The sequence below is a fragment of the Monodelphis domestica genome, chromosome 1, assembly GCF_027887165.1.
Source record: "Monodelphis domestica isolate mMonDom1 chromosome 1, mMonDom1.pri, whole genome shotgun sequence".
NCBI classification, from domain to species: domain Eukaryota; kingdom Metazoa; phylum Chordata; class Mammalia; order Didelphimorphia; family Didelphidae; genus Monodelphis; species Monodelphis domestica.
The window spans coordinates 626,434,822-626,460,140 of record NC_077227.1 but is presented as its reverse complement, the minus strand read 5'-3'; the positions used below and the strand labels follow the sequence as shown (position 1 = coordinate 626,460,140).

At 33.2% G+C, this 25,319-nt stretch overlaps 1 protein-coding gene and 1 long non-coding RNA gene across 4 annotated transcripts in view; one reads left to right on the top strand and one right to left on the bottom strand.

The window, feature by feature from the left end:
• PLCB1 (phospholipase C beta 1) overlaps nucleotides 1–19,100 on the top strand; it is a 902,125-nt gene extending 883,025 nt beyond the window's left edge. For 2 of the 3 annotated variants that reach the window (XM_001374433.3, XM_007476702.3), the window contains one exon: nucleotides 15,449–19,100. In XM_001374433.3, the coding sequence (XP_001374470.1) occupies nucleotides 15,449–15,679 (231 nt within the window). In that variant the 3' untranslated portion in view covers nucleotides 15,680–19,100. The remainder of the gene's footprint in view (nucleotides 1–15,448) is intronic. The other variant, XM_007476704.3, reaches the window with a different exon arrangement.
• The window catches only part of LOC103102951 (uncharacterized), a 274,602-nt gene that overhangs the window by 166,244 nt on the left and 83,039 nt on the right, over nucleotides 1–25,319 (bottom strand). The gene's annotated exons all lie outside the window — the stretch shown is intronic.

Here is a 25,319-nt window from a genome sequence, read left to right as displayed (position 1 = left end):
AGAACAAGATTTAGTGAGACTGAGTCAATGAGAAAAAAAGATACTACTGATAACAACTGCAAGGGTGCAAATGCTTAGTGGATAAACATTGATACTGCAGTTCTCCTGATGTCTCCATTCACAGAGACATTTCTAGATTAGTAGCAAAAACAATCAACTCAAAAATGAAGAAACTAAAGTCTGAAGTTCTATACCTCTTTGGTTCTCATTTTTTTTGAATTCATCACATCAACCAAAGGAGTACCCTTAGTCAATTAGCTAAAGAACAAACCTCTATTATGATGCTTCCTGTATCTTTGTTCTGGACCTCCATAATTAAGAACTATGCCTGTGCCTTAAACCATTTAAACTTGGGGAGAATGTGTGATAGCATCCACAACAAATGTCCTTGATATATAGAATATCATTTATTTATTCATTCAACAAGCTAGATACTGAGGATACAAAGAATATAACCCCAAAAATGGCTAATAGGGATTGACTATCCAAGATTTATTAAGGAAGTAATTGCTAAATAAATAAATTTTTCAAAGGACTTACTTGCTCGTAATCATTTTGAGTTATTGTTCCCAGATAAACCAATTCTTAGCTACTGAAGCAATTGGTACATGAAATTGCTCAAATACCAAATAAGGTCATTGTAATTTAAAAGGTAATTCAAAATAAGAGTGGTAGTACAGAAGGACAATAGACAAAAAGCAAACAATTTTAAGGTAAGGATTAAGTAGTTTTGTCTCCTCTCTGTTGTCAGTTATCATGATCCCATCTACTCCAAGCAACATTCCTATTCTATCCTGTCTTTGTTTATCCTTTTTTTTCCCACTAATAAAGTTTAAAAAAAAAGAAAGAAAAGAAAGAGTTGTCTTTCTCTTCCCTTGCCATACATACTCAACTCAATATGACTGTTAGTATTCCTGGCAGTACTACTAGAGGATTCTTCCATGTTCCACTATACATAAGTAAATTAATAATGAGATGGTTAGTGAGCATCTAGAAAATGAAAGTGATTACTAAGATGCAGTATAATTTCATCATGAAGAGATTATACCATATTATTTTTATTCCTTTTTTAAAACAGAGTTACTCAGCTACTAAGTTACTAGATGAGAGTATAATAGATATATTATATAATAGATATTACCTAAATTAATTGAAGAATTTCATAAGGCATTCTCATTCTATATTTTGGGTGGGGAAGATATGTGACCTAGATGATAAAAAAAATATTAAATTAACTTAGAATGAATAAATGGCCAGACTCAAAAAAGAGTCCTTAATGCTATGACAGAATATTGGAATCAGCCAATTCCTTCCTTTGGAGTGGTATAGACATCTGTGCTTTGCCTTGTGTTATATAATATTTTTATCAATAGCTTGTTTATAGGTTTAAATAACGTATTCATAAAATTTGTAAGTGGCACAAAGCTGCTAACATACTTGACGGTAAAGTCACAACACACAAAGATCTTGACAGGCCAGAAAATTTTTTAATATGAAAAAATGCAAAGTCTTGTAATTGGATTCAAAAAATCAACTTCACAGTACAAAATAGGGAAAGCATGATTAAAGATAGTTCATGAAAAGAAAAGCTGTAGGAATTTGATCATCTGTCAATTCCAATATGACTCAGTTCTGTGACAAGACAATGAGAAAAAACTGTCATATTGGGCTAATTGGGAAGTATATTTTCCAGAAATAAATTCAGGACATTGCTCCAGTATTTTACCCTGGTAAGACTATATCTAGAGTTTTATGTTCAATTCTGGGGATCATACTTTAGGAAGTCATGGATAATTTGAAACTTTCTGTTGTTGAGTCATTTTCAATTGTGTCTCACTGTGACCCCATGTGAGGTTTTCTTGGCAAAAAATACTGAAGTAGTTTGTCATTTCCTTTTCCAGTTCATTTTACAAATGAGGAAACTGAGACAAAACAAAGTTAAATGACTTGCCCAGGGTCACATACTGTAACAGTTAAAATTTAGGGAAACTGAGGCAAGTAGAAATTAGCTTCTCTCTGCAAGGAGTATTATATTTTTAGAGGTTTATTAAAGGTTAAGGATTAAAGAAAATTACAGAATAAGAAAGCACATGTCTAGGCCCAGAGAGGCCTAGACACAGCCTCACCTACATCATGAAAGACTCGTCTGCTTGCAAGCAGAAACAGGAAAGAAAAGAGAGCCAAAAGCCTTTCCAATCAGGTTAAATACCCCATCTCGATCTCCACCCAGGTGAGAATTCAGTGATATTACAAAGCATTCTGGGGAAGTGGAGCAAAGACTTCTGGGGATTGAAGTCCTGGATTCAAGTTTCCATTTTTATATCAGCTAGTAAGTGTCTGAGGTCAGATTTGAACTCAGGTCCTCCTGACTCCAGACCCAGCACTTTATCCACTGTACCAACTAGCTATTTAGAAACTGTCTAAAGGAGAACAGAAAGATTGGTGTGTATTTTTAATCTCTGACATATGCAGATGACTTAAAGGAATTGGGAATTTTTAACCCATTCAAGAGAAGATTCATGGGGCCTTGAAAACTGTTTTCAGGTAGATGACTGACTTTAATGTGCAAAAAAAAGATTAGACATTATTTTTGGTCTCATAGAGTAATAATGATAATAATGGTGATGATGATAGCATTTATATAATACTTTAAGGTTTATAAAATGTTTTAATAATTTTACCTCATTTTATGCTCACAACAACTCTGGAAGAGATATTGTTACTGATTATTTTATAAGATTAGGAAACCTTAGCAGATAGAGTAACTTGCCTCAGGTCACTGTCTGAGGGCAAATTTGAATCCAGATCTTCCTGATTCCAGGTCTAGTGCTTTGTATCTACTGCCAGTTAGCCTCAAACTAGGAGCAATGAGTGAAAGTTGTAAACAGGTAAAGAAAAACTTCCTAAAAATTAGAACTTTTCAACAGTGGAATGAGCCATTTCAGGAGGTAGAAAGCTTCAAGCACAGGCTGGATGACCACTCATCTAGCATATTATAGTTTTCTTTTTTTGAGTATGAGTTGGATTAGATGGATGCCAACGTCCATTGTATCAATGAATTTCTATGATTCTCATTCTGATATGAATGAGCTGGAACTTAATGATCTATGACCCAACATCAGAAGAAAAATTTTTCATGTGATTATGTAGCCTCCAGATGAACCAGTCCATGAAATGCTTTAACAAAGTAAATATGTGGGATGATATTTGTCTATGAACCTCCCTATTGCTCCTTGTTAAGATAGGAGTTGTTTTCTGGGAGAGATAAGGTCATCAATAATGGCCATCTTTCCAGATCAAGCTGAATTCCTCCTTTCCTAAATTATTTTTCTTAAGTACTCCAGCCCACAATGTCTATGATACTTTCCTCTCCACTCATTTCATGCTTCCATTGGACAGTTTTATTTTCTTGATTATCTCTTCATATTTATATTCTCTCTCTCCAACTAGATTATGAGATACTTGGGATCAGGAACTGAAACTGAAACGGAAACTTCTGTGTATGCCCCTCCTAAGCTAGTATATAGCAAGAACTGAAGAAATGTCCATGATTTGCTTGCTGCCATATATTGAGGGAAACTAGCCCATAATTGGATGCCAGTAGGGAGGATAGATGTAGATAGAGCAGTAGACTAGAAATCCCTGCTCTGTCACCTATTTGCAGTGTCACTTTCAGCTTGTCATTTCAAAGTACAGTAGAAATATCATACATAGTTCAAGAGAAAGAGTATCTCATTGGACCTAAGGGACCTGAGCTGAAATCCCAGTTCTGCAACATTTGTCTTTGAGACCATGGGCACAGCACTTAGCCTTACTGGGTAACATTTTTCTTATCTATTAAATGAAGGGATTAGACTAGATGGCCTCCATTTTTAGATCTTATAATCCTATGACCTTTTGACCTCAATTTCCTCCTCTCAAAACAAAGATAATATTTGTGATGCCTACTTCGATGGTTTGTACATATTCTTCTCCTTGAAGCTACTTTGTATATATTTTATATTTCCTTGTACACACATTGTTTCCTCCCAATAGAACATAAGCCCCTTGGGGACAGGGATTATTTCATTTTTGTCTTTTAAACCTAACACCTTGCATAATGCCTAGCACGGAGTAGATGCTTAATTAAGACTGTTTATGGAATGGAACTGAATTGAAATACTTGCTAAAAGTTAAAGCTCTAAACAAATATGAGTTATTGCTATTTAGCTATCATTATTACTGGTGCTACATGATATTGCTAATACTCCCGCTAGCATATGCTTAGGGATACAACCAATTCCTTTAGTTATATTCCTTGAACTTGCCTTCCAGTTTTTAGACATCCAATTCAAGTGCCCACCATCACAGGAAATTAAATAGCACCCATGACAGTGGATGATATTTGCTGCCTTAGAAAAAATATAGTTTATTAAACTGTGATCAAGATGTGTTTATTCCTCCCACATGAAAACCTTGTGATTCTGATTATATTCAACTCTCAGTTTTCCATAGCCAGATTGTCAAATTGTTTTCAGTGGCAAAAATTTAGACCCTTGAATGATGTCTCTTCCTGCTATATATGGAACAGAGTTCTAGGCTGCCTATCTCAACCATCTCTTATTATAGATTCAAAGGATATAAATATATTTTAATATCACTTTAAAGGTAACCTTATAAGGAAGGTAGGCTTACTGTCTTCATACCACTCCCCCTCCAAAAAGAAAGTAAGGGAAAAAAGGAGGGAAGAAGGGAAAATAAGATGGAGGGAGGGAGGAAGGAAGATGAAATTCTCATTCCAAGAAGAAATAACTGGGAAAGAGGAAGGGCTTTTCCCCCTTTTTGTGTTAATCATATTGCTTCTCCCCTCCAGTGACACTGTGGTCAAAGAGCATTTGGCTAATTTGAAGGACTCTGTAAAAAGTATCTATTTTAAAGAACCACAGAGACAAATCATCATTTTTATGTATTCCTTAAGTTTTCAATTGTTCAGCACAATTTTGAAATCAATACAAAGAACCAGCATGCTGCTGGAGGGAGCCCTCATTCTGTCTTCAGATCCCTCACACACAAAAAAATCCCAGCACCAAAAAAATCAAGATTTTGGAGGGGGGGGGGGAGTCCCAGGCTCTTGCTTGCTGATTTCAAGCAGTTCTCTCCATGGATTGCAATTCTCTTGGTAGCCCTGCTGACAGCACTCAGTGATTTTCATATGATCCTGTTATTTTTATTCTTTGTAGAAGTAAAAATTCATTAGATCATTCTAAAAATATGCCAAGGCCTTGCAGGGTTGCTTAGGATAACTTTGAAACCATCATTTCTATTTCTGGGCTTTTTTAATGCTTTAGCCACTATTTTTAATATTCTTAACAGATGTTAGCTTTTACAATGACATTGGGGTATAAATATATAGGGCCAGTGGGGATCCTTCACCATTTTTCCCCAGGTGTCAGCTGTATTTGATCACCATTCAAGAGAGAAGAGTTACTTTTGGGGAGTAGCAAGTGGAAATAAAAAACCTCAAAGTTATCTTCTGCCCCTTTGAGTTTGAAAGCTTATGTTGGAAAAGCAACTCTATTCTTTAAAACAAAATCCAAAGAGACGATGGGAGTTTTTTTTTTTTTAAACATCAAAGAAAGTAGAGTTTCTCTGATGGTTTTCTTATTGAGAGAAAAGAAGAAAAGGGCTGGCGTTTGAATGTCACTGACTCTTCTCCCTTTGGGTGTTTATTCCCATTCTTGTCTCCCTTCCTGACCAAAAAGCATTAGTTTAGTCAGCAGTAATGGAAAAAATGAATATTTGTAAGTGTTGAATTCTTAAGTGAACCAAAAGTTATCCTTAAAAGGAATTTATTTGAAAGTTAATTATAACTTTAATTTTAGGACGGGACAATCAAATTCTTCACACTTTTCCCTGTGTTAAAAAACAAATAACAAAAGCCTTGGACAAATATCTGCCTTTGTTTTCCTCATCTGTATTTAAAGAAATACTGTTTGTCAGAACAGAAAAGAACACTTCTCCACCCCCATTATTTTCCCAAGAATTCTGTGGTGGTTTTTGTAGTTCTCCCTACATGGCATCACTGTGGTTTGTCTGTTTCCTGGATTCGGTTGGCTTTGTTAGAGAACTGGTTTGGAGTGTATCTGGTACATAATTCATTCTTCTTTTGTATGCACCCTGGCTTATTTCAGACTTGAGCCACAGTTATATAATTCTGGAGATCCCCTCATTTGTAAGATGGAAAAAACCCTGTTTTCTCCATTTTAGCTATATCCTACATGAAAGACTTTGTTTTCTCTGATCATTAGTTAAGTTACTATATCTAAAGGACATTGTTAAAGTCATCAAACTCCATGGAGCAGTGGGAAGGAGAGCTAGATTTGAAGTTAGACCACCCAGGTTAGAATTTTCACTCTCACCTTGGGCAATTTAATTTAATCTCTCTAAGACTCGGTTTCTTCATTGGTAACATGAAGAGATTGAACTATAAGGCCTGTGAGGTTTCTTTCCAGATCTAAATTTGTGATCCTATTAGGTAACTCCATATTATTCAAGGTGACAAGCAGTAGGAAGATCTTTGACAAAAGTTTTTAGGGTTTAACACAAGGTATACTCATTAGATTTTCATTACAATTGAGAGTTAGGTGTCTGAATGCATATTGAAGTTTAAGCAATATGTGCCTTTTGTCACAATGTAACAAATGTGGAAATATGTATTACATGGTAGCATATGTATAACCTATATAACATTACCTGCCCTCTCAGAGAGACAGCAATTTTCCCATAACCCATCCAACGTTTATTATTTTTCTTTTGGGGCACATTAGCCAATCTAATAAGTGTGAGATATTATCTAAGAGTTGTTTTAATTTGCATTTCTCCAACCAATAATGATTTCAAGCATTTTCTCTTATGACTATAGACAGTTTTAATTTCTTTGAGAACTGCCTGTTATTATCATTTGACCATTTATCAATTGGGGAATATGTTGTAGTCTTATAAATTTGACTCAGTTCTCTATATGTTTAAGAAATTAAGCCTTCATCAGAGACATTTGCTATAAAAATTTCTTCCCAGTTTTTGTTTCCCTTTTAATCTTGATTGCACTGGTTTTGTTTGTACAGAAACTTTTAAACATAATATAATCAAAATTATCCATTCCGTTTTTTGTACTCTTTTATATGTCTTGTTTGGTCATAAATTCTCCCATTATCTGTAAGTCTGATGGATGAAATCTTCTGAGTTTTTTTGTTTATGATGTCACTTTATTTCTAGATCAAATATCCATTTTTCTTTTATCTTGGTATGTGGTGTGAGATGTTGGTCTATGCCTAGTTTCTGCCATAATGTTTTCTAGTTTTCCCAGCACTTTTTGTCAAATACTGAGTTATTTGTAACAAAAGTTTCTTAGCCAGTACCAGACTGTTTTGAGGATCATTGCTTGGTAAAACAGTTTGATATTTGGTACTACGAGGCCACCATCCTTCACATTTTTTTCCATTAATTCCATTAATATTATTGATCTTTTGTTCTTCCAGATTAATTTTGTTGTTACTCTTTCTAGTTCTATAAAATAATGATTTGTTGGTTTGATTGGTATGGCACTAAATAAGTGGGTTAATTTAGGTAAAATTGTCATTTTTATTATATTAGCTCAGCCTACCCATGAACAATTAATATTTCCTAATTGTTTAAATCTGACTTTATTTGTATGAAAAGTGTTTCGTAATTGTGTTCATATAATTCCTTTGTCTTGGCAAGTAGATTCCAATGTATTTTATATTGTCTAGTTATTTTAAATGGATTTTCTCTTCCTATCTCTTGCTGCTAAACTTTGATGGTAATATATAGAAATGCTGGTGATTTGTGTGCATTTATTTTGCATCCTGCAACTTTGCTAAAGTTATTAATTATTTCAACTAGTTGTTCAGTTGATTCTCTAAGTATACTGTCATATTATCTGTTAAAAAGTTATGGTTTAGTTTCCTCATTGTCTTCTTTAGATCCTACAGTTTCTTTTTTCTTTTTTTATTCTTAAAGCTAGCATTTCTAGTACATGGTGAGAATGAACATACTTGCTTCACCTATGATTTTATTGGGAAGACTAACATTTTCCCCACTGCAAATGATACTTGCTAACTTTTTTATTATTTATTACTTAAAGAAATGGTCCATTTATTCATATGATTTCTAGTGTTTCAATAAGAATGGGCATTGTGTTTTGTTGTAGGTTTCTGCATCTATTGAGAAAATTATGTTATTTGTATTAGTTTGATTATTAATATGGTCAATTACACTGATAGTTTTCCTAATACTAAACCAATCCTGCATTCCTAGCATAAATCCCACCTGGCTATTCTGAAAATTCCTTATCATATATTACTCTAATCTCCTTGCTGGTATTTTATTTAATATCAATATTCTTAAATTAAATTAACCTAAAATTACCTTTCTCTATTTTTGCATTTCCTGGCTTAAGTAATAGTACCATCTTTGTGTCAGAAAAAATTTGGTAGGACTCCTCTATTATTCCATAGTTTTATGAAATATAGGGATTAATCATCTTTTAAGTGTTTTATAGAACTCACATGTGAATCCATCTGCCCCTGAGGGGTTTTTCTTAGGGAGTCGATGATGGTTTGTTCAATTTCTCTTTCTATGACAACATTATTTAAGCATTCTATTTCTTCTTTTGTTAATCTGGGAAATTTGTATTTTTGTAAATGTTCATCCACTTCATTTAGATTATCAGGTTTATTGGCATATAATTGGACAAAATAGCTCCTGTTTGCTTTAATTTCTTCTACATTGTTGTTGGTATATTCACACTTTTCATTCTTTATATTGTCATTTTATTTTCTTCTTTCCTTTTTGAAGTCAGATAACCAATGCTCTATTGATTTTATTTTTTTCATAAAAACCAATGCCTCGTCTTACTTATTAATTCAATGGTTCTCTTATTTCAATTTTAATAAATTCTCCTTTGATTTTTAGACTTTCCTATTTAGTCCTAAAATGAGGTCTTTTAATTTGTTCTTTTTCTAGTTTTTTTTTTAGTTGCAGGCCCAATTCACTGATATGCCTTTTCTCCATTTTACTGTTGTAACCATTTAGAGATATAAAATTTCCCGTAAGCATTGCTCTGGCTCCATCCCATACATTTTTATATATTGTCTCCTTATTGTCATTCTCCTTAAGGAAATTATTGATTGTTTCTATAATTTTTTCTTTGACATACTTCTTTATATTTAGATTACTTTCTAATCAATCTTTATTTATCTTTCCATGGACCCTTATTGATTAAAATTTTTATTGCATTATGATCTGAAAAAGATATATTTACTATTTTTGTTTTCTGCATTTGGTTGTGAAGTTTTATGCTCTAATACATGGTCAATTTAAGTGCCATTTACTGCTTATAAGAAGATATGTTCCTTTCTATTCCCATTCAATTTTCTCCAAAGATCTATTAGTTCTAACTTTTTAAAAATTCCTTCACTCCTTTCTTGTTTATTTTTTGGTTCAATTTATCTATATCTGAAAGGAGGAAGTTGAGATCTCCCCACCCCAGTATAGTTTTACTGTCTATTAACTCATGAAACTTATTTAACTTCTCTTTCTAAAACCTGGAAGTCATACTATTTGATACATATGTGTTTAGTATTGATATTACTGCATTATCTATGGTACCTTTTATCAAGATGTAATTTCCCTCCCTATCTCTTTTAAATAGAACTATTTTTGCTTTTTCTTTAAGTTCATGATTCTAACTCCTAATTTTTTACTTCAGATTATGCACAATAAATTCTACTCCAGCCCCTTACCTTTACTCTATGTGTATGTTGAAGAAATAGGGGATTTAAAAATCATTTTTATTTTGAACTTTGGTTTTTAAATACTCTTCCTCTATAAATATATCCTTCTTTTCTCTGCTACCTACATGGCCATCTTATAAACAGAGTTAAAGAGAAAAGCAATTTTAATATCAGTTCAGCACAATCAATCAACAAATGCTTGACAATGAGATGATATTCCAGAGAGTCTCTAAAGGGAAAGAATATTTTCTCATCTCTTCTCTTGAATAAGTACTGAAAAATAACTAGACGGTATTCAGTTTCATTTGTCCTTTTTTTTATTTGAATTTTTTTTTAGTTTTTGTAGACATTCTTTTCTTGGTTCTGCTCTCTCAGTCACTTTTATATGAATCCTCCTTTGCTTCTCTTTACTTTTAATATTCAACATTTCAATATTACTATATTCCATTATATTCAGATATCCCTATTTTTCTATTTGTTAAATAATAATTGAGCATCTACTTTTTTTCAACAAACTGGGAGCAAACTTGGAGAGAAAGCTTAGCAGGGAATGAAGGACATTGATAAAGATGGCTGATTCTCTCCTCAAAAACTAAGGAAAGGTTACAATGAAGCCAATATAGGCTTGATGTAAGTAATAGTTCCTAATAGTTTGTTATTCAAGAGTGGAAGAGATTTTTTAGGGAGGCAATGAACTTTTCTCAATAGAGTCCTTCAAGGTTATTTTGTCAGATATGGCCTATTGATGACAGAACATTGGAACTGCCAACTCCCAAGTCCTGAAAACTCAGTTCTTTTAGTGTTGATTGATTGCATCTGTTTTGGGCTTTGTCTTGTTTTGAATTATTTTCATTGTTTCTGTTTATAAGTTCTTTCTCTGAATACAGACATTCACAAATCATTCTTCAAATATTAATTATGTTACTATATATTTTATTCTCTTTGTTCTACTCATTTCACTCTGTTATTTCATGTAGATCTTTCCAAGTTTTCTTTAATCTGCTCATCATTACTTATGGTGAAGTAGTATTCATCACAATCATAAAGTACAATCTGTTTAACCATTTCCAAAATTATGGACATTTCCTCAATTTCCAATTCTTAGCCACCACAAAGAAAGCTATAAATATTTTGGAACATATAGGTTCTTTTCCTTTTATCCTCATTTAATGGATCACAGTTTTATGACTCCCTAGGCATAATTTCAAATTAATCTCCCAAATGGTTGGATCAGTTCATAGTATGAGTATACCTATTTTTCCATATCCCTTCCAACATTTGTCATTTTGCCCTTTTACCATTTTAGCTAATCTGATGGCTTTGAGATGATATCTCAGAATTGTTTTGATTTGTATTTATCTAGTCAATATATAGCTTTGATTTCTTCACCCCAAAACAGTTGATGTCTTTTGATCATTTATCAATTTGGGAATGGCTCTTATTCTTATAAATTTGACAATTTTCTATATATTTTAGATATGAGACCTCTATCCAAGAAACTGATTATATTTTTAAAGTTTTTTCTACTTTCCTCCTAATCTTGACTACGCTAGTTTTATTTGTACAAAAGTTTTATAATTTATTCACTATTATTATTAATTGAATTTGTTATTGTCAACATTATCCATTTTATATCTCACAATACTCTAACTCTTGTTTACTCATGAATTCCTCTCCTTCCCATAGGTCTGATAGGTAATGTGTTCCCTGATAGCATTAGTTTTATCAAGTGCCATATCATACACTAGAGGTGCAGTGGATAAAGAGTACCAAGCTTGCAGTCAGGAAGATGCATCTTCCTGAGTTTAAATATGGTCTAAGACACTTAATAGTTTTGTGACTCTAAGAATGTCACAACTTGCTTTGCTTTAGTTCCTCATCTACAAAGAAAACCCCAAATGGGGTCACAAAGAGGCTGACATGACAGAAATTACTGAACAATAATAAATATATCCACTAAGCCATGTTGTTTCTCACAACCAAAAACCAAAGTAAAACCAGCAAAAGATCAAACATTTCCCATAATCCTGCCTACTAATTTTAAATAATAATTGTAATTCATATAGCAAGTTAAGGTTTGCAAAGTACTTTACAAGTGTTATCTCATTTTATCCTCATAACCCTGGCAGTTAGTTATTATTATTCTGCCCATTTTATGGAAGAGGAAACTGAGACAAAAAAAAGCTGAAGTGACTTGCCCAGAGTCATACATCTAGTAAGTGCATGAGGACTTATTTGAATTCAGATCCTCTTGACTTCAGGTCCTAGAACCTTTTAAGTCTGGCATTCTTAATCCTTCACAATTTATCTACAATTTCCTTTTCAATTCTTATTTCATCTATTCTTTTTCACAAACTTGATGCTCCGGTAGAGCACTAATCCTTCACTTTCTTCATGTTCTGAAGAAGCTGTGCCTTATTCATATATTCATTCACATGCAACATCCACCATGCCTGGAAAATATTAGTCCACCCCTCAATTTATTCCTATTAAAATCCTTCTTTTCCTTCATGACCCAACTCAAGTACCCCTTCCCCCAAATGCCTTCCCAATCATTCTCTGATCACTAGATGTGATCCTTCTATTCTTAAATCTCTCAGACCATCTTATGTTTTAACTTCTGCCAAGCGCTTAATAATATTGTGGCTTGCCTTTTAGTTATTTGTACATGCCTCTTATCCCTCTACTACACTGCAAATTCCTTCAAGGCAGGATCTTCATCGCTTAAAAATATTTGTTTCCTAAGACAGTTGGCAGAAGAATGTAGTTCAATATAAGTGACAACCAGAGGATGAGCTTTGTATTTAATAATATGTGGTTGATGATGTATACACAATGATCATTTGTATTTTTTTAAACAAATTGGGATATGATAGTTATGTACGTTATGTAAGATATGATAAGTTATGTAAGAGAGGATATATAAAATGAAAAACAAAGAATGTGAGGCAAAAATTGTATTTGTGTAGGAGACAAATGTTTTAGTAGTATTCAGTAACAGGAAACATGAGCAATTAGGGATCCTGGACTTTGGCAAAGGGAGTATAGTAGAAGGAAATCCATTTGTTTTGGACCCTCTGCATTCAACCTGGAAGTAAAAAGAATGAGTCCAACTTTCCTAGTTTCTTGAACTGAACAAGAATTCCCAAATAATTATACTTCAATACTATATCCCAAAAGATACTTATTTTCTTGAATGAATACGGAGTTGCTATTAGCCTTCATCCTTACCCCCTTAATATGCCATACAACACCATCCTTGGAATGTTTGCCATGTTCTTTATTTTTCCAGAAAATTAGATATAATTTTCAGAGGCACTGTTTTATTCCTTTTTAGCCTTACAATAGCTCGGAATAAAAATCTTGTATTATGCTACATATTAAATGAAAGACATCAATTTTGAAAAGCAAGAGGACTTAAAGCTGTATAACTTGTTGAGTAATTGTTATCACTGAAAAAAATTGCAAAAACCTAAAATGACAAATTTGCTAAAATCGTAATTCAATTTAGATCAGTGATAAGTTCAGACTGTTAAGAAAAAGCCCCATTCTATGTTTAGAGAATTGCTGGATTTTTTTTGTAAATTATTTGTACTTGGGCCAATTGTTGAAATAATTTAGCAACAATATGGAAATGTGAATTTCAATTAGTCAATAACTACACAGTGAGTTATAGTAAAAGTCTGGTCATTCAGTCGTTTAGTCTAATCTTTATTTTTGGATATCTACTCTAAAACTGACAGGCTTCTTTTTCTTAAAGAGAGCTTAGCCTTTTTCCCATTCTACCTTCCTCAGAGAATTTTTAATTCTGTGTTGTTCAGTTAAAAATTAAGAATGGTTCACTGTCATGGTGAAAGAAAATAGGACCTGTCAAAGAATGGAAAGAGTTTTTACTCAAGCAAATGAATGTGAAATTGCCAAGTTTCTATTTCATCTGAAATTGTTGCAACACTGAGAGAAACTGGCTATTTTGCTCTCTTGTCTGTGATGCTCCGATGATTTCCATTAGTAGCATTTTATAGATGGGTTTGTTTTGGTTTTATGTTTTTATATCATCATCATGCATCTCATATTCTGCCATATCTTTTGGTATCATTATCTTGAACTCATCAGAAAGAAAACTGTTTTCTTCAGGAAAATTTGAAAATTAGTAAAAATTGATTTATAAACATTTCATCTTTAATGTGTTGAAGTTGTTCACTACCTAGTTGTTTGCCTCCTTTCTTATAAGGGAATAAAAGCAAGAGGGAGCCATTCATTAGTTTGGCAAGAGACAAATCTAGTGCTATAGACCCCAGCTCCAAAGTCTAGAGATTTTTTAGTAGTTCATTCCAGCAATGGGCTTTCACAACCTAAACTAGGCTCTTAATGCCACATATCATCATCTTATAATTGTAATCTTACTGATTTCTCCATAACTAAATTTCTTTTCCTACTTTTCATCATGATGGTAATCTTACCCAGAAAAAAAAAAAACAGAACAGTAGAGTGGACTTCAAGTTTAGGTCAACCAAAGAATGTGTCTCTTATCCAAAATTAGCCTCTGTTGACTGCTACTCATATTTTACAGACTGAATTATTTTCTTTTCAGTCTAATGATTTATGCAGATCTTTAACATTTTCCTCTCTTTAAACTTCATCTCTTCTCCAATCTTCCAAATTTATATCTATCTTACTTGAGAAAATCAGTCATCTGTGGAAGTTCTAAGGAGGTAAAGGCCTTCCATAACATGACTAAATGTATCATGAAGAAATGAGCTCTTTGTCCCTGGAAATGTTTAAACAGAGGCTTATGGCCATCCATCATGGGTGTTAGAAAAGAGATTCCTCAATGAGAGCACAGCTAGAATTAGATAATCTCTATGTACTTTACATATATCTATGTCTAATGTCCCTTGTAATACTCCAATTAGATTGTAAACTTTTTGAGGACAAAGACTGTTTTTACCTTTTTTATCTTATAAATAACTTAGCATATAATAGGTGCTTAATAAATGCTCATTGAATATCTTAGAACTAAAATTCAGTAATCCTGTATAGGCATAAGCTTCAAAATTTCCAAAAATCCATACATCAAAACATGTTAAAATATATGAGACTTTAAACCAAAACAACTGACCTGATTTATTTTTACAGACATGGAAGCTGAGAGTTACTTTTGCTAATTCAGGCATTTTATTGTCCATTTATTTTGGTCATAGAGATTATGTGTGTATTTATTCAAAAAGAAATGAAAGTGAACTACATGCCTTTCATCTAGTAAGCAGCATAGCTAAGTTGAAAGATGCTCATAATGATTAGACTGGCCACTAAGAGATGATTCTTTTTTCAGAGATTCTCAAAACATGTATGTTTAAGATGGGTCATAGTTCATCCATATATTTATTTGTATATCCTATAAATAACTTGAGATTCTAAGCTCTTGAACTATTGGACTTAGGTGAAATTGGAATCTCTGACAAGCACTGGTTTACAACCCTCTCCAGCATTACAGCTTTCGGAGTCATGTAGACATTCAACATGTATTCATTAAAAAATATTTATTCCTTCCCTTCTTCTTAACTTCATCATTATTTATTATTTGTTGTTTCCATGTTTCTGATCATTGGAAGTCAGAACACCCTAAAAAAGACTCTTCTCTTTATGTTTTCCAGATGCAGGTAGAACTTGATCAGGAATATCAAGACAAATTCAAAAGGCTCCCCCTGGAAATTCTGGAATTTGTACAAGAAGCCATGAAAGGAAAAATCAGCGAAGATAGCAATCACAGTTCAGTCTCTTCCTCCATCACCTCATATAGCAGCAAAGCAAACCACAAATCTCCCCCGAATGAGGAAGAACTAGAAGAAGACAATGCAGAAAGAGTATTTGATACACCCCTTTGACTGTGCCCCCAGTCCACAAGCAGCATCCACATCTTCACAAAGTTTTGTCTTTCTCCCCTCTTAATTTGAGCATGGAGCAGCTGCTGGGATCAAGAGCCTTTGCTTAATACAGTGCATATCTTTTGAAGGAGTCTTTTTTGTACAGTGATATGGAGAGTTCTTTGTTCTCTTATCTTCAGTCAATCATGCTGAAACATACTACAAGTCTAATGAGGAAGATAGCATGCATATAATACACACATAGACATTTACTTTCTTTTTGTTAGGTCAGAATGGCACACATGCACCACTGGGAGTATTTAAAGAAGATAGCCGTTTGCTGGTTTTTGTCACAATTCAGAGTAAAGTGTCAGAAACCGATGTAGAGAGTGACAGAAATGTGCAAATGCTATTTAAGGCCACGCAACAGCCATATCTGAGCTCTTCATTCTAACTGCCTATGAATAGCCATAACATAAATCTAATAATTGTTTTAAGTTGTTTTATCTTCTTTGCTTCACAAGCACTGGTGGCTTGCTGTTTTAATATGTTTATCAGAAGTAAAATTAATAATTTTTGCTGCTGAAAATTTCTTCAAAAGGAACAGTGGTGATTTTTTAAAGTTTTCTTTTTCCTTGAACAAATAAATAAATAAGTTTAACTTCCTTATATCCAGATGCAGCCAGACCAATGGCCTAAAACATTAAAAACATATCAATATAGTTTGTTAGGGACTACTTTAGATATCAACCCAGATAATTGCAGAGCTAAGAGGACTCTGGCTCCTCCAAGTTTTTTGAGGCTGTTTCTACAGAAAAAATTGTGTTTGACCATTTGGATTTCCAGGCCATAAACTTACTAGCTGTAGAAGTACATGTATTGATCAAATAGTTGGCAATTAATTGGCCTGTGATGCAAAGAGTATAGCTACCTTGAGTGTAATAGACAGCCATAGTGAACAGACTGTAGTGAGTCATATTGACTATAGACTAGTTCTGACATTTTATGGTCTCTTTATTTTGGGGTATAGAGATAAAGATTGAATATTTATCTAGAGAATACACAACAACCCATATAGAAATATATCGTGTATCCATACAAATGTATACACACAGAACAACATATGTGTATCTCTACACATTCATATATATGGGGGCATATTTATTATTTGACAGTGAACCCAAACTTGTGTATAAAAAAATAAATGAAATCCAGGTGTAAGTGGATAGGGAAAGTAAGCTTCTAATATCTAAATTATGTAGATATTAAATTATGTTAAAATAGTCAGAAAAACATTTGTTGGCATTGGTGGCATAAAGCAAGGCTCTGTTCAAAAATGTGTATATATATTTATTAGGGTCAGATGCATAATATTTATACACACACATATTTTGCAGGCTCTAAATAATTGATTTTAAGGGGCAGTTGTTTCAGAGTCTCTCTAGATGTTTGAAGGAGATAGGAAAGAGAATGAGAGTACTGGAGATGTTTCATTTCCTACCATTATCTTTTCCCTAACTAAAATTCCATTTTACTAAGGTGTGAAACTGAAGCATAAGCTCAAAGCCCATCCACTGAATGATTCACATTATACATTTAATCCATTGAACCACATTTTAATGAGGTTAAAGATTAGGAATCATCTCTATTTACATATTGTTGGACTACAAAAAGAAAATCAACTACATGTTAAATGTCAAATTATGATACTTGAACGTTTTATTTGGGTCAAGATGTTTTTAAAAGAAAAACATAGAATCTTTAGAAATCAGCATAAGTACTTTTCTGTTGTTTGAGACCTGTGATTTCATTGGCCAGAGGGACCTTCTGGTAGAAGAATTTCCTTCACTGATCAGTAGATTCTTAGTAATTTATAGTATTATAAACACAGAGAAGCTGCATGACTTGTCCAGGGTCACACAATTAATATGTATCAGAGGCAGAACTTGAACTCAGATCTTCCTGACTCCAAGGCCAAGATTCTAGCCAATACTTTGCACTGCCATTCCATAAAATAATACTTAGTTAAAACCAATAGCAGTTATTCCCACAGTTTTATTGAAATTAAAATAATTATCTTTGACAGTAGCAAAACAAAGCAATTAATACCCCCAAAACTTTTCTGCTCTATAACTTGTATTCTACCAGGAGTTTTCTATTTCTGTGTACTTTATATTATTTAAATTTAAGCAATAACTACAGGTCAGTCTTAAGTTTCAATCAAGATCAAGCTTGGGTTCAAACCTTAGAAAATCTTTTTTTTTAACAACTTTAATAAGATGGGGGGGGAGTCACCTGATGTTTCAAGAGGATTGTATTTTGAACTAAATTACTTTGATTCATTGAATAAAGCTTCCACTTCCACTTAGAAAAAGGGAAATTCTTTGTAAATATTTCTACTTCGGCACTTTGAAGATAAAGAAAGTGATCACAAAGAAGCTATAATGGTCTCCACTGAATGCTACATTTTATAATAGAATTCCAGATTACCTAAATAATATATGAAGTAATAAAGATATTCATAACTCCACATTATTGTAAAGAATACTGTAGATTGTGCTGAATTTTAGTCTGAAAAATAGACTAAGTAACCTTTGATTTCTACAAAAACAGTTCAGTTATACAAAACAATTCAGTTAGTCGGTTTCCGTATCTTAACCACACTAGCCATTTTGCAATATGTTTGTATTTGACCATTTACTGTAATCACATTTTTTATATCTGTACAGTGATACTTTTTGCAGTTGTAGGGTAGTGTAACACTGTATATCTTGCATTGTTGAAATTATAAGTGATACAAATAACATTTAATAATATTAATATTACTTGAAATAGGCTAAGATGAAGAAAAAAGGGTCTTTATAATGTGCGGTCTTGTGCCTTTATGTATTTGCCTTGTTCTGTGTTGAATGTATGAAATTCTGTACTGTGGATGTTTCTCTAATAGACAGTAGAGCCTTGCATTTACCTAGATTGTGCTCTTCAGTTATCTTTACACTACTGAAAATAGTGTGGTTTTGGCAGTGCGAACAGAATTTTCAAAGTTCTAATGAAATGCAAGACATTTTGGATTTAACAGTTTCATTATTGCCATATATTAATTAATACATGTGTATTAGTTAAGCAATCATTGGATGATTTCTCAAAGAACGTTGCTTGCGTTTCTTTGACTTTAATGTTGCTCTTGTACATTGTATTAATATTGTCTGTGATGGATTGGACTTTGTGGTTTTTGCCTTTTAAGAAAAAAGATAAGACAAACTATTTGAGCTATTAAAATGTACATATTTTGGTTTATCAATCTCAAATTGTTTAAAATGCATAATTCACATTTTTGTAATAATTCTATGCAATTTTGTGGCATGATGTTTCTTCCACTGGTAATTTTATGTGCTTTCATCACAGTTCCAAAGGAAAAAAATAAAAAATTTCTTAACACAAAGTAATATTTTTTTAGTGTTCTTCTAGAAATTATGACTGACTCCCATTACAGCAACAAGAAAAAGAGTAGCGAGTTGTAAGTTTACTTTGAAAGGCCTCAATATAAGAAAAAGAAATAGACTTCTTGATAAAATATCTTTGACAAATGGTTATCCATTCTTTCGCTAAAGATTTTCAAGGAAAAAATATCCATTATCTTCTAAATTGGCCCATTCCACTTGAGAATAGAATAGTTAAAAAAATGTTATCCTTATATCAAGTCTAAGTCTTTCTCTTTGATGCTTTCATCCATTGCTTTGAAGTGTGCCTTTTATACACATGTATAGATTCTAGATGTCAGATTTTTATAGTGAAATTTAATACAAATATTTTCCAAGTCTATATATTTTCTTCTGATTCCATTTGCATTTATTTTACTTGTGCAAGAACATTTCTAATTTTATATGATTAAGAAGGTCTATATGATTTTTATGAATTTTAATCTATTTAACACATTATTAATAATGTAAAAAGACTTAGACACCAATTATTATAATTTCATATAGACATTTAACCAATATAATTACATTGTCATAAATGAAGAGAGTAAAAAAGCTTAAAAAGTGTATTAGTCAGTAAACAATTGGCTTGCTTGTGAAGCACAGAAATATAGTAGTCAAGTGTAAAAGAAACTTAAATGTACATTGTAAAATCTTGCCAAGAAGGATAGAAGAAGATTCTGAACAGAAAATATGAAAATATGAAAATAATATGAAATAATATGAAAAAAGCATAGAAGACAAAACCTGTTTAAAAAGGAATCCTGGGGATTTTTAAAGGGGAAACTAGGAAGAGAGCAATCAAAAGAATTGTGGCAAAAAGGCTAAGATTTTTATGTAAAACTCTTTCCACTATCAAGAAAATAGAGCAATAATACTTCAACTTATAAAAGAGGAATAAATAGCTACAAAGAGAACAAAGGAGAGAAAAGCGGGATTTGATCAAACATACATGGGGGAAATTAAGAATGTATGCAACAAAGTTATGAAGATGTTGAAGAAATCTTCTTAAGGTCTCTGAATTTTTCTCTGTAGTATGTGATATATGTTTTTTTCCACAACATGACAACTTTGATATGAAAACACACAGTCTATATCATAACACCTACCACTTAGGAGAGGCTGGAGGGGTGAAAGGAAGGGAGAGGGCATGGATGGCAGAATGTCAGAAAATGATTGTTGAATATTATTATATCATTGTGTAATCTGGAGGGGACTTTTTAAATTATAAAAATAACAACAACTTCATCAGTCAAAGCAGCCAGCTGAAGCCAAGTTATAGCACTGGACTGGGAGTTGGGAAGATCTAAATTCAAATCTAGCCCCTGACAATTAATAGCCCTGTGACACTAGATAAGTCACTTTACCTCTGTTTTAACTGTGGAATGGGGAGAAGAATAGTACTCATCTTACAAAGGGTTGATTTAAGAATAAATGAGACAATATTTTAAAGTGCTTTTCAAAATTTAGTATTTATCTAAATGCTTCATTGACTTCAGCTAGCTATGAGCTAAATAGCCCAGACTCCAGAGCTACTAATAGTCTGAGGACATTGGAGATGGTCCAAAAAGATAAGAACTAGTTCTATTGTTTCTTTGAATACTCCCTTTTGATGACTGGTGTTCTGTCCAAACATCACTCTCCACCCTTAACTCCCTTAACCATATCCCCTCTGCAGCCTTGTGCTTTCAGGTATCCCAAAATGCAATTCCTTTACTTCAATTAAAGACCCTCATTATTGCTAAAAAAGAGAAAATAAAAGAAAAGGAAATGCAAGAAAACTGGTGGAGGGATGTAATTAGCCAAGCTCTGGGAATCTAACTTATCCATGGAAGTCAGAGATGGGAAAAGGATACCTCAGAATTCAGTTGGCCTTCATTTGCAAGACCTAGCAACAGAGACAATTAGTTCAGATATTTCCCTGATTGTCAACACAACAGGCATAAAACAGAGGGATGTATTCTCAAAAAAGGCATTTACTACTTCTTTAGAATAAATCTAATGCAAAAGTAATGCTGAAGAGAAATTCTCTAAAGATGGTGAGGTTTTTTAGATGCTCCTATTTGTGAATGACACTGTACTGGTTGCTTAAAGTTGTGGGATATTTCAGGAACTTTGGGACAATATGTATAAACACTCAAAAGAACCAAGTTGATAAATAAAGCGTATTTCAATTAGTTCAGAACAAGAGTAGGTAGAATGTCAAGGATTAAAATACTTTGGGATATACTAACCTAAGAGAGTTAAGAGATGGTCAAGAATGAAATTCTAAAGATACCAGCATATTTCTTTGGAGCTAAAATGACAAGAGTGGGTAGCAACTCACCTGAGCTTTTCTAAATTTCTGTCCAAACAACATTAAAATAATGCCTTAAAATGAAATCTGTAGAAGCAAAAGTAACAAAAAGTCAGGATGAAACAATTTTCCACCTGAGACAACTTAGAAGATCAACAGGAAAGGTCTGTGTCATTGAGGTGAGATTAGAGTATAGTCAAGCTCAGGTTGTCTGGGCAAGCTATTGGCATGCCATGCCCCAGCAAGCGAGTATAGGCCATGGACACAACTAAATCAGCAGCAAGGACTTCAAGAGTCTCAAACCACAGATGGTAAGGGGGCCCAGTCAACTGGACAGAGATTATAGAGGACACTTCAAAGGCATTGAGTACATGACTTTGATGCATTGCCCAAACAGAGAATTGGGTAAGAGACCAAAGTTGCAATCCCAGGGTGAGGAGTAGTACTAGCACATTAGAATAGGTCCAGGGCAAAACAAAATACAAAAACTACTCTTGTGGTCACTTAGAGACCAAAACACAGACCAAAAGACCAAATAGCACACCTCTTCTTAAATCATATCACCCTAGAAAAACTGAAAACTTACAGTGCCCCCAGAACTAGTTTTAAAAACAACACAACAGCACACACACACACAAGTTTGGGGCAGTGCCCCCACTACTCCAGAACCAAACTTTAATATGAGATTAAAAGTAAATAAGAAGACAAAAAATGAGCAAAAATAAAAGAACCTGCCCATTGAAACTTATTATGGTGACAGGGAATCTCAAAAAACTAACCAGAAAAGGACAACAATATCACCTTGTTAAGGGTAAATTTTAAGGTTAAGGCTGAATATAATTTTAGTGGTCGCCAGGGATTTAAATCCTAAATCCCAATGAAATACTCAAGTCAGAATGGAATTTTATGGTGGTTTATTTACAATAGAAGCAAGAAATTAAGAATGAGGGAGAGAAAGAAAAAGGGGAAGATCTGTTCTGGCTTGGTCTGAGCCAAGGGGAGTTCAGAGGCCTCAGTCAAGGGGCCTTCCCAAAAGATTAAATCTAGCTCGGTTTCCAGCCATGAGACTTCCTTCAAGATGAGGGACCTCCTTGGAGGCTGATGCCTTCAGAAAGGTCAAGGGAAAAGGGAATCAGCCTTATCACTCACCACATGGTCGTGTCAGGGAAGCAGTCTGAGGTCCCATGCTCCACGAAGTCAAGTTCCACTGCAAAAAGACAGCAAAAGTCCCTCTCACAGGAAGTGATGCAAAATGTAAAGGCAGTTCTTTACATCACTTCCTGTATGTCACATGTACCAATGGTGGCTTAACCTTGGCTTTGGACAGCCCAGGGGGTCAGTCATTTTTTTCTGATTTGTCACTTGCTAGCACATGAGGGTCATAGGCCTTCCTACCCCACACTTAATTCTTAAGTGGGGGTCTATACATTCCTGGTTGCTAAAATTCTAATGACTAAGCAGGTTAGAGTAAATCTAAAATTCACAGCCTTTATATTAAGCCTTGAAGGAAAATAAGAAATGATGTCAGGACCAAAAGGAAATGCAAAATGGTTATTCTAATGAAAATAAATAAGGAGGATGGTGGCTCTCATCAGAACTAGCTCAAAGAGGAAATAACATCCACACTCAGTAGAGTATAGAAATCTATCTTAACTTATAGATGAAACCAAAATAATGATAAACTGGCTTGTATGTAAGAAAATCAGTTTCTCTATTAGGCTAGCATTAACCAATAAATTAATTAGTCAATGATCTCTCCTTCTTATCAAAGATGAAAAATTCCCCTTGAGCAGATCCCTAAAAAGATCCAGTTTGATGTCCCTACTATGGTGGGGAGTACATACATTTAGTTCTGCCTGGTCAAGATTGGTTCCTGCAATGATTCAATGAAAGAATCAAGGGCTGGATGGACTGGACTGTGCTATGTATGGGCACATTTAACATAATCTGGTTCCCTTTACTAAGTAAGGTAGATCTCACAATCTTTCCCAAGATATTGCTTTCTTGTCTGTACTAAGATGAAAGGAATTCTTTGGGTTGGGCATTAAAGAGTGATTACAGAGACTGGAGGACTGATTTAAATTTCTAATTCAAAACTCAACTATGGAAATGATCCAATATACATATTAAAAATAAATCCTCTCAAAAGAAAGTAGAAAGGGAGGGGAATGAAGAAAGGAGGGGACTTTTAAAATGGAGTGCAGAGCTGGATTCAGTAGTCAGAAGCAAAATACTTGTGAGGAGGGATAGAATAAAAAGAAAGAAAAAGAGTGAAGGATAAATAGGAGAAAATAGGATGGAAGGATATACATAGTAATCATATCTGTGAATGTGAATGAGATTAATTCACCCATAAAATAGAAGTGAAGAACACAATGGATTAAAAACCAGAATCCTACAATATATTACCAGAAACATGTCTGAATCAGAGAAACACACACAGAATAAAGGTAAGGGCCTGATGCAGAAACTATTGCTTCTGCTGAAGAAAAAAAAAAGGCACAGGTAGCAATCATGAGCTCATACAAAGCAAAAGCAAAAATACATATAATTAAAAGAGATAAGGAAGGAAACTATATCCTGCAAATGGGCACCATGGACAATGAAGTAATATTAATGCCAAATGATATAGCATCCAACGCTTTAAAGTAAAATAAGTTACATGAGGAAATAGTAAAACTATTCCCCTTTCAGAACTAGATACATAAATATATTCAAAAAATAAATTAATAAGAAAGAATTTAATAAGATAAATAGAATTTTAGAAACATTAGATAATGTAAAACCTCTGGAGAAAATTCAGTGAGAATAGAAAAGAATATATATTTTTCTCAGTGGTAAATAACATCTACACAAAAGCTGACCATGTATTGTGACATAATGATCTCACAACCAAATGCAGAAATGTTAAATGCATCCCTTTCAAATGATAATGAAATAAAAAGCACCTTTAATAAGGGGCTGTGGAAATTTATTCAGAAAAATTAATTGGAAACTAAATCATCCTAATGAATGAGTAGGTCAAAAAACAAATCATACAAACAGCAAATAATTTCATTAAAGAATATGGCAACAATGAAAAAACATACCAAAATTAATGGGATATAGCCAAAAAGTACTTATGGTGTACTTTATATCTCTAACCCCTTACATCAATAAAATAGAGAAACAGCAGATAAAAAAATGGTCATGCAACTAAAAAAAAAACAAAACTAGAAAAAGAACAAATTAAAAATCCCCAAATAAATACCAAATTGTAAATCCTGAAAACCATGGGTGAAATTAATAAAATTGAAAGTAATGAAATCATTGAACTAAGTAAGATTAGGAGCTGGTTTTATGAAAGACCCAATAAAATAGTTAAATCTTTGGCTAACTTCATTTGTTTAAAAAAAAAACAACAAATTATCAGCCTCAAAAATGAAAAGGCCAAATGCACCAAAAATTAAGAGGAAATCAAAACAATTAGTAGGAACAATTTTGTCCAATCATATGCCAATAAATTTGATAATATAAGTGAAATGGATAAATGAAAAGTATAAATGGCCCAGGTTAACAGAAGAGAAAATAAAATATTTTTAAGTCCATCTTAGAAAAAGAAATTCAATATGCTATCAATTAATTTCCTTATAAAAAATCCCCAGGATTCACAAGTTAATTCTACCCAACATGTAAAAAATTATTGTTCCCAATATTACATAAACTATTTGGGAAAATAGGTGAAATTCAACCAGGTTCCTTTTATGACACAAATATGATGCTGATACCTAAAAAAAAGGGCAAAAATAGAAAAAACCTATAGAATAATTTCTCTAATGAATATTATATAATTTCTCAAATGATATACTAGCAAGGAAATAGCAGAGATATAACAATAAAAGGTAGG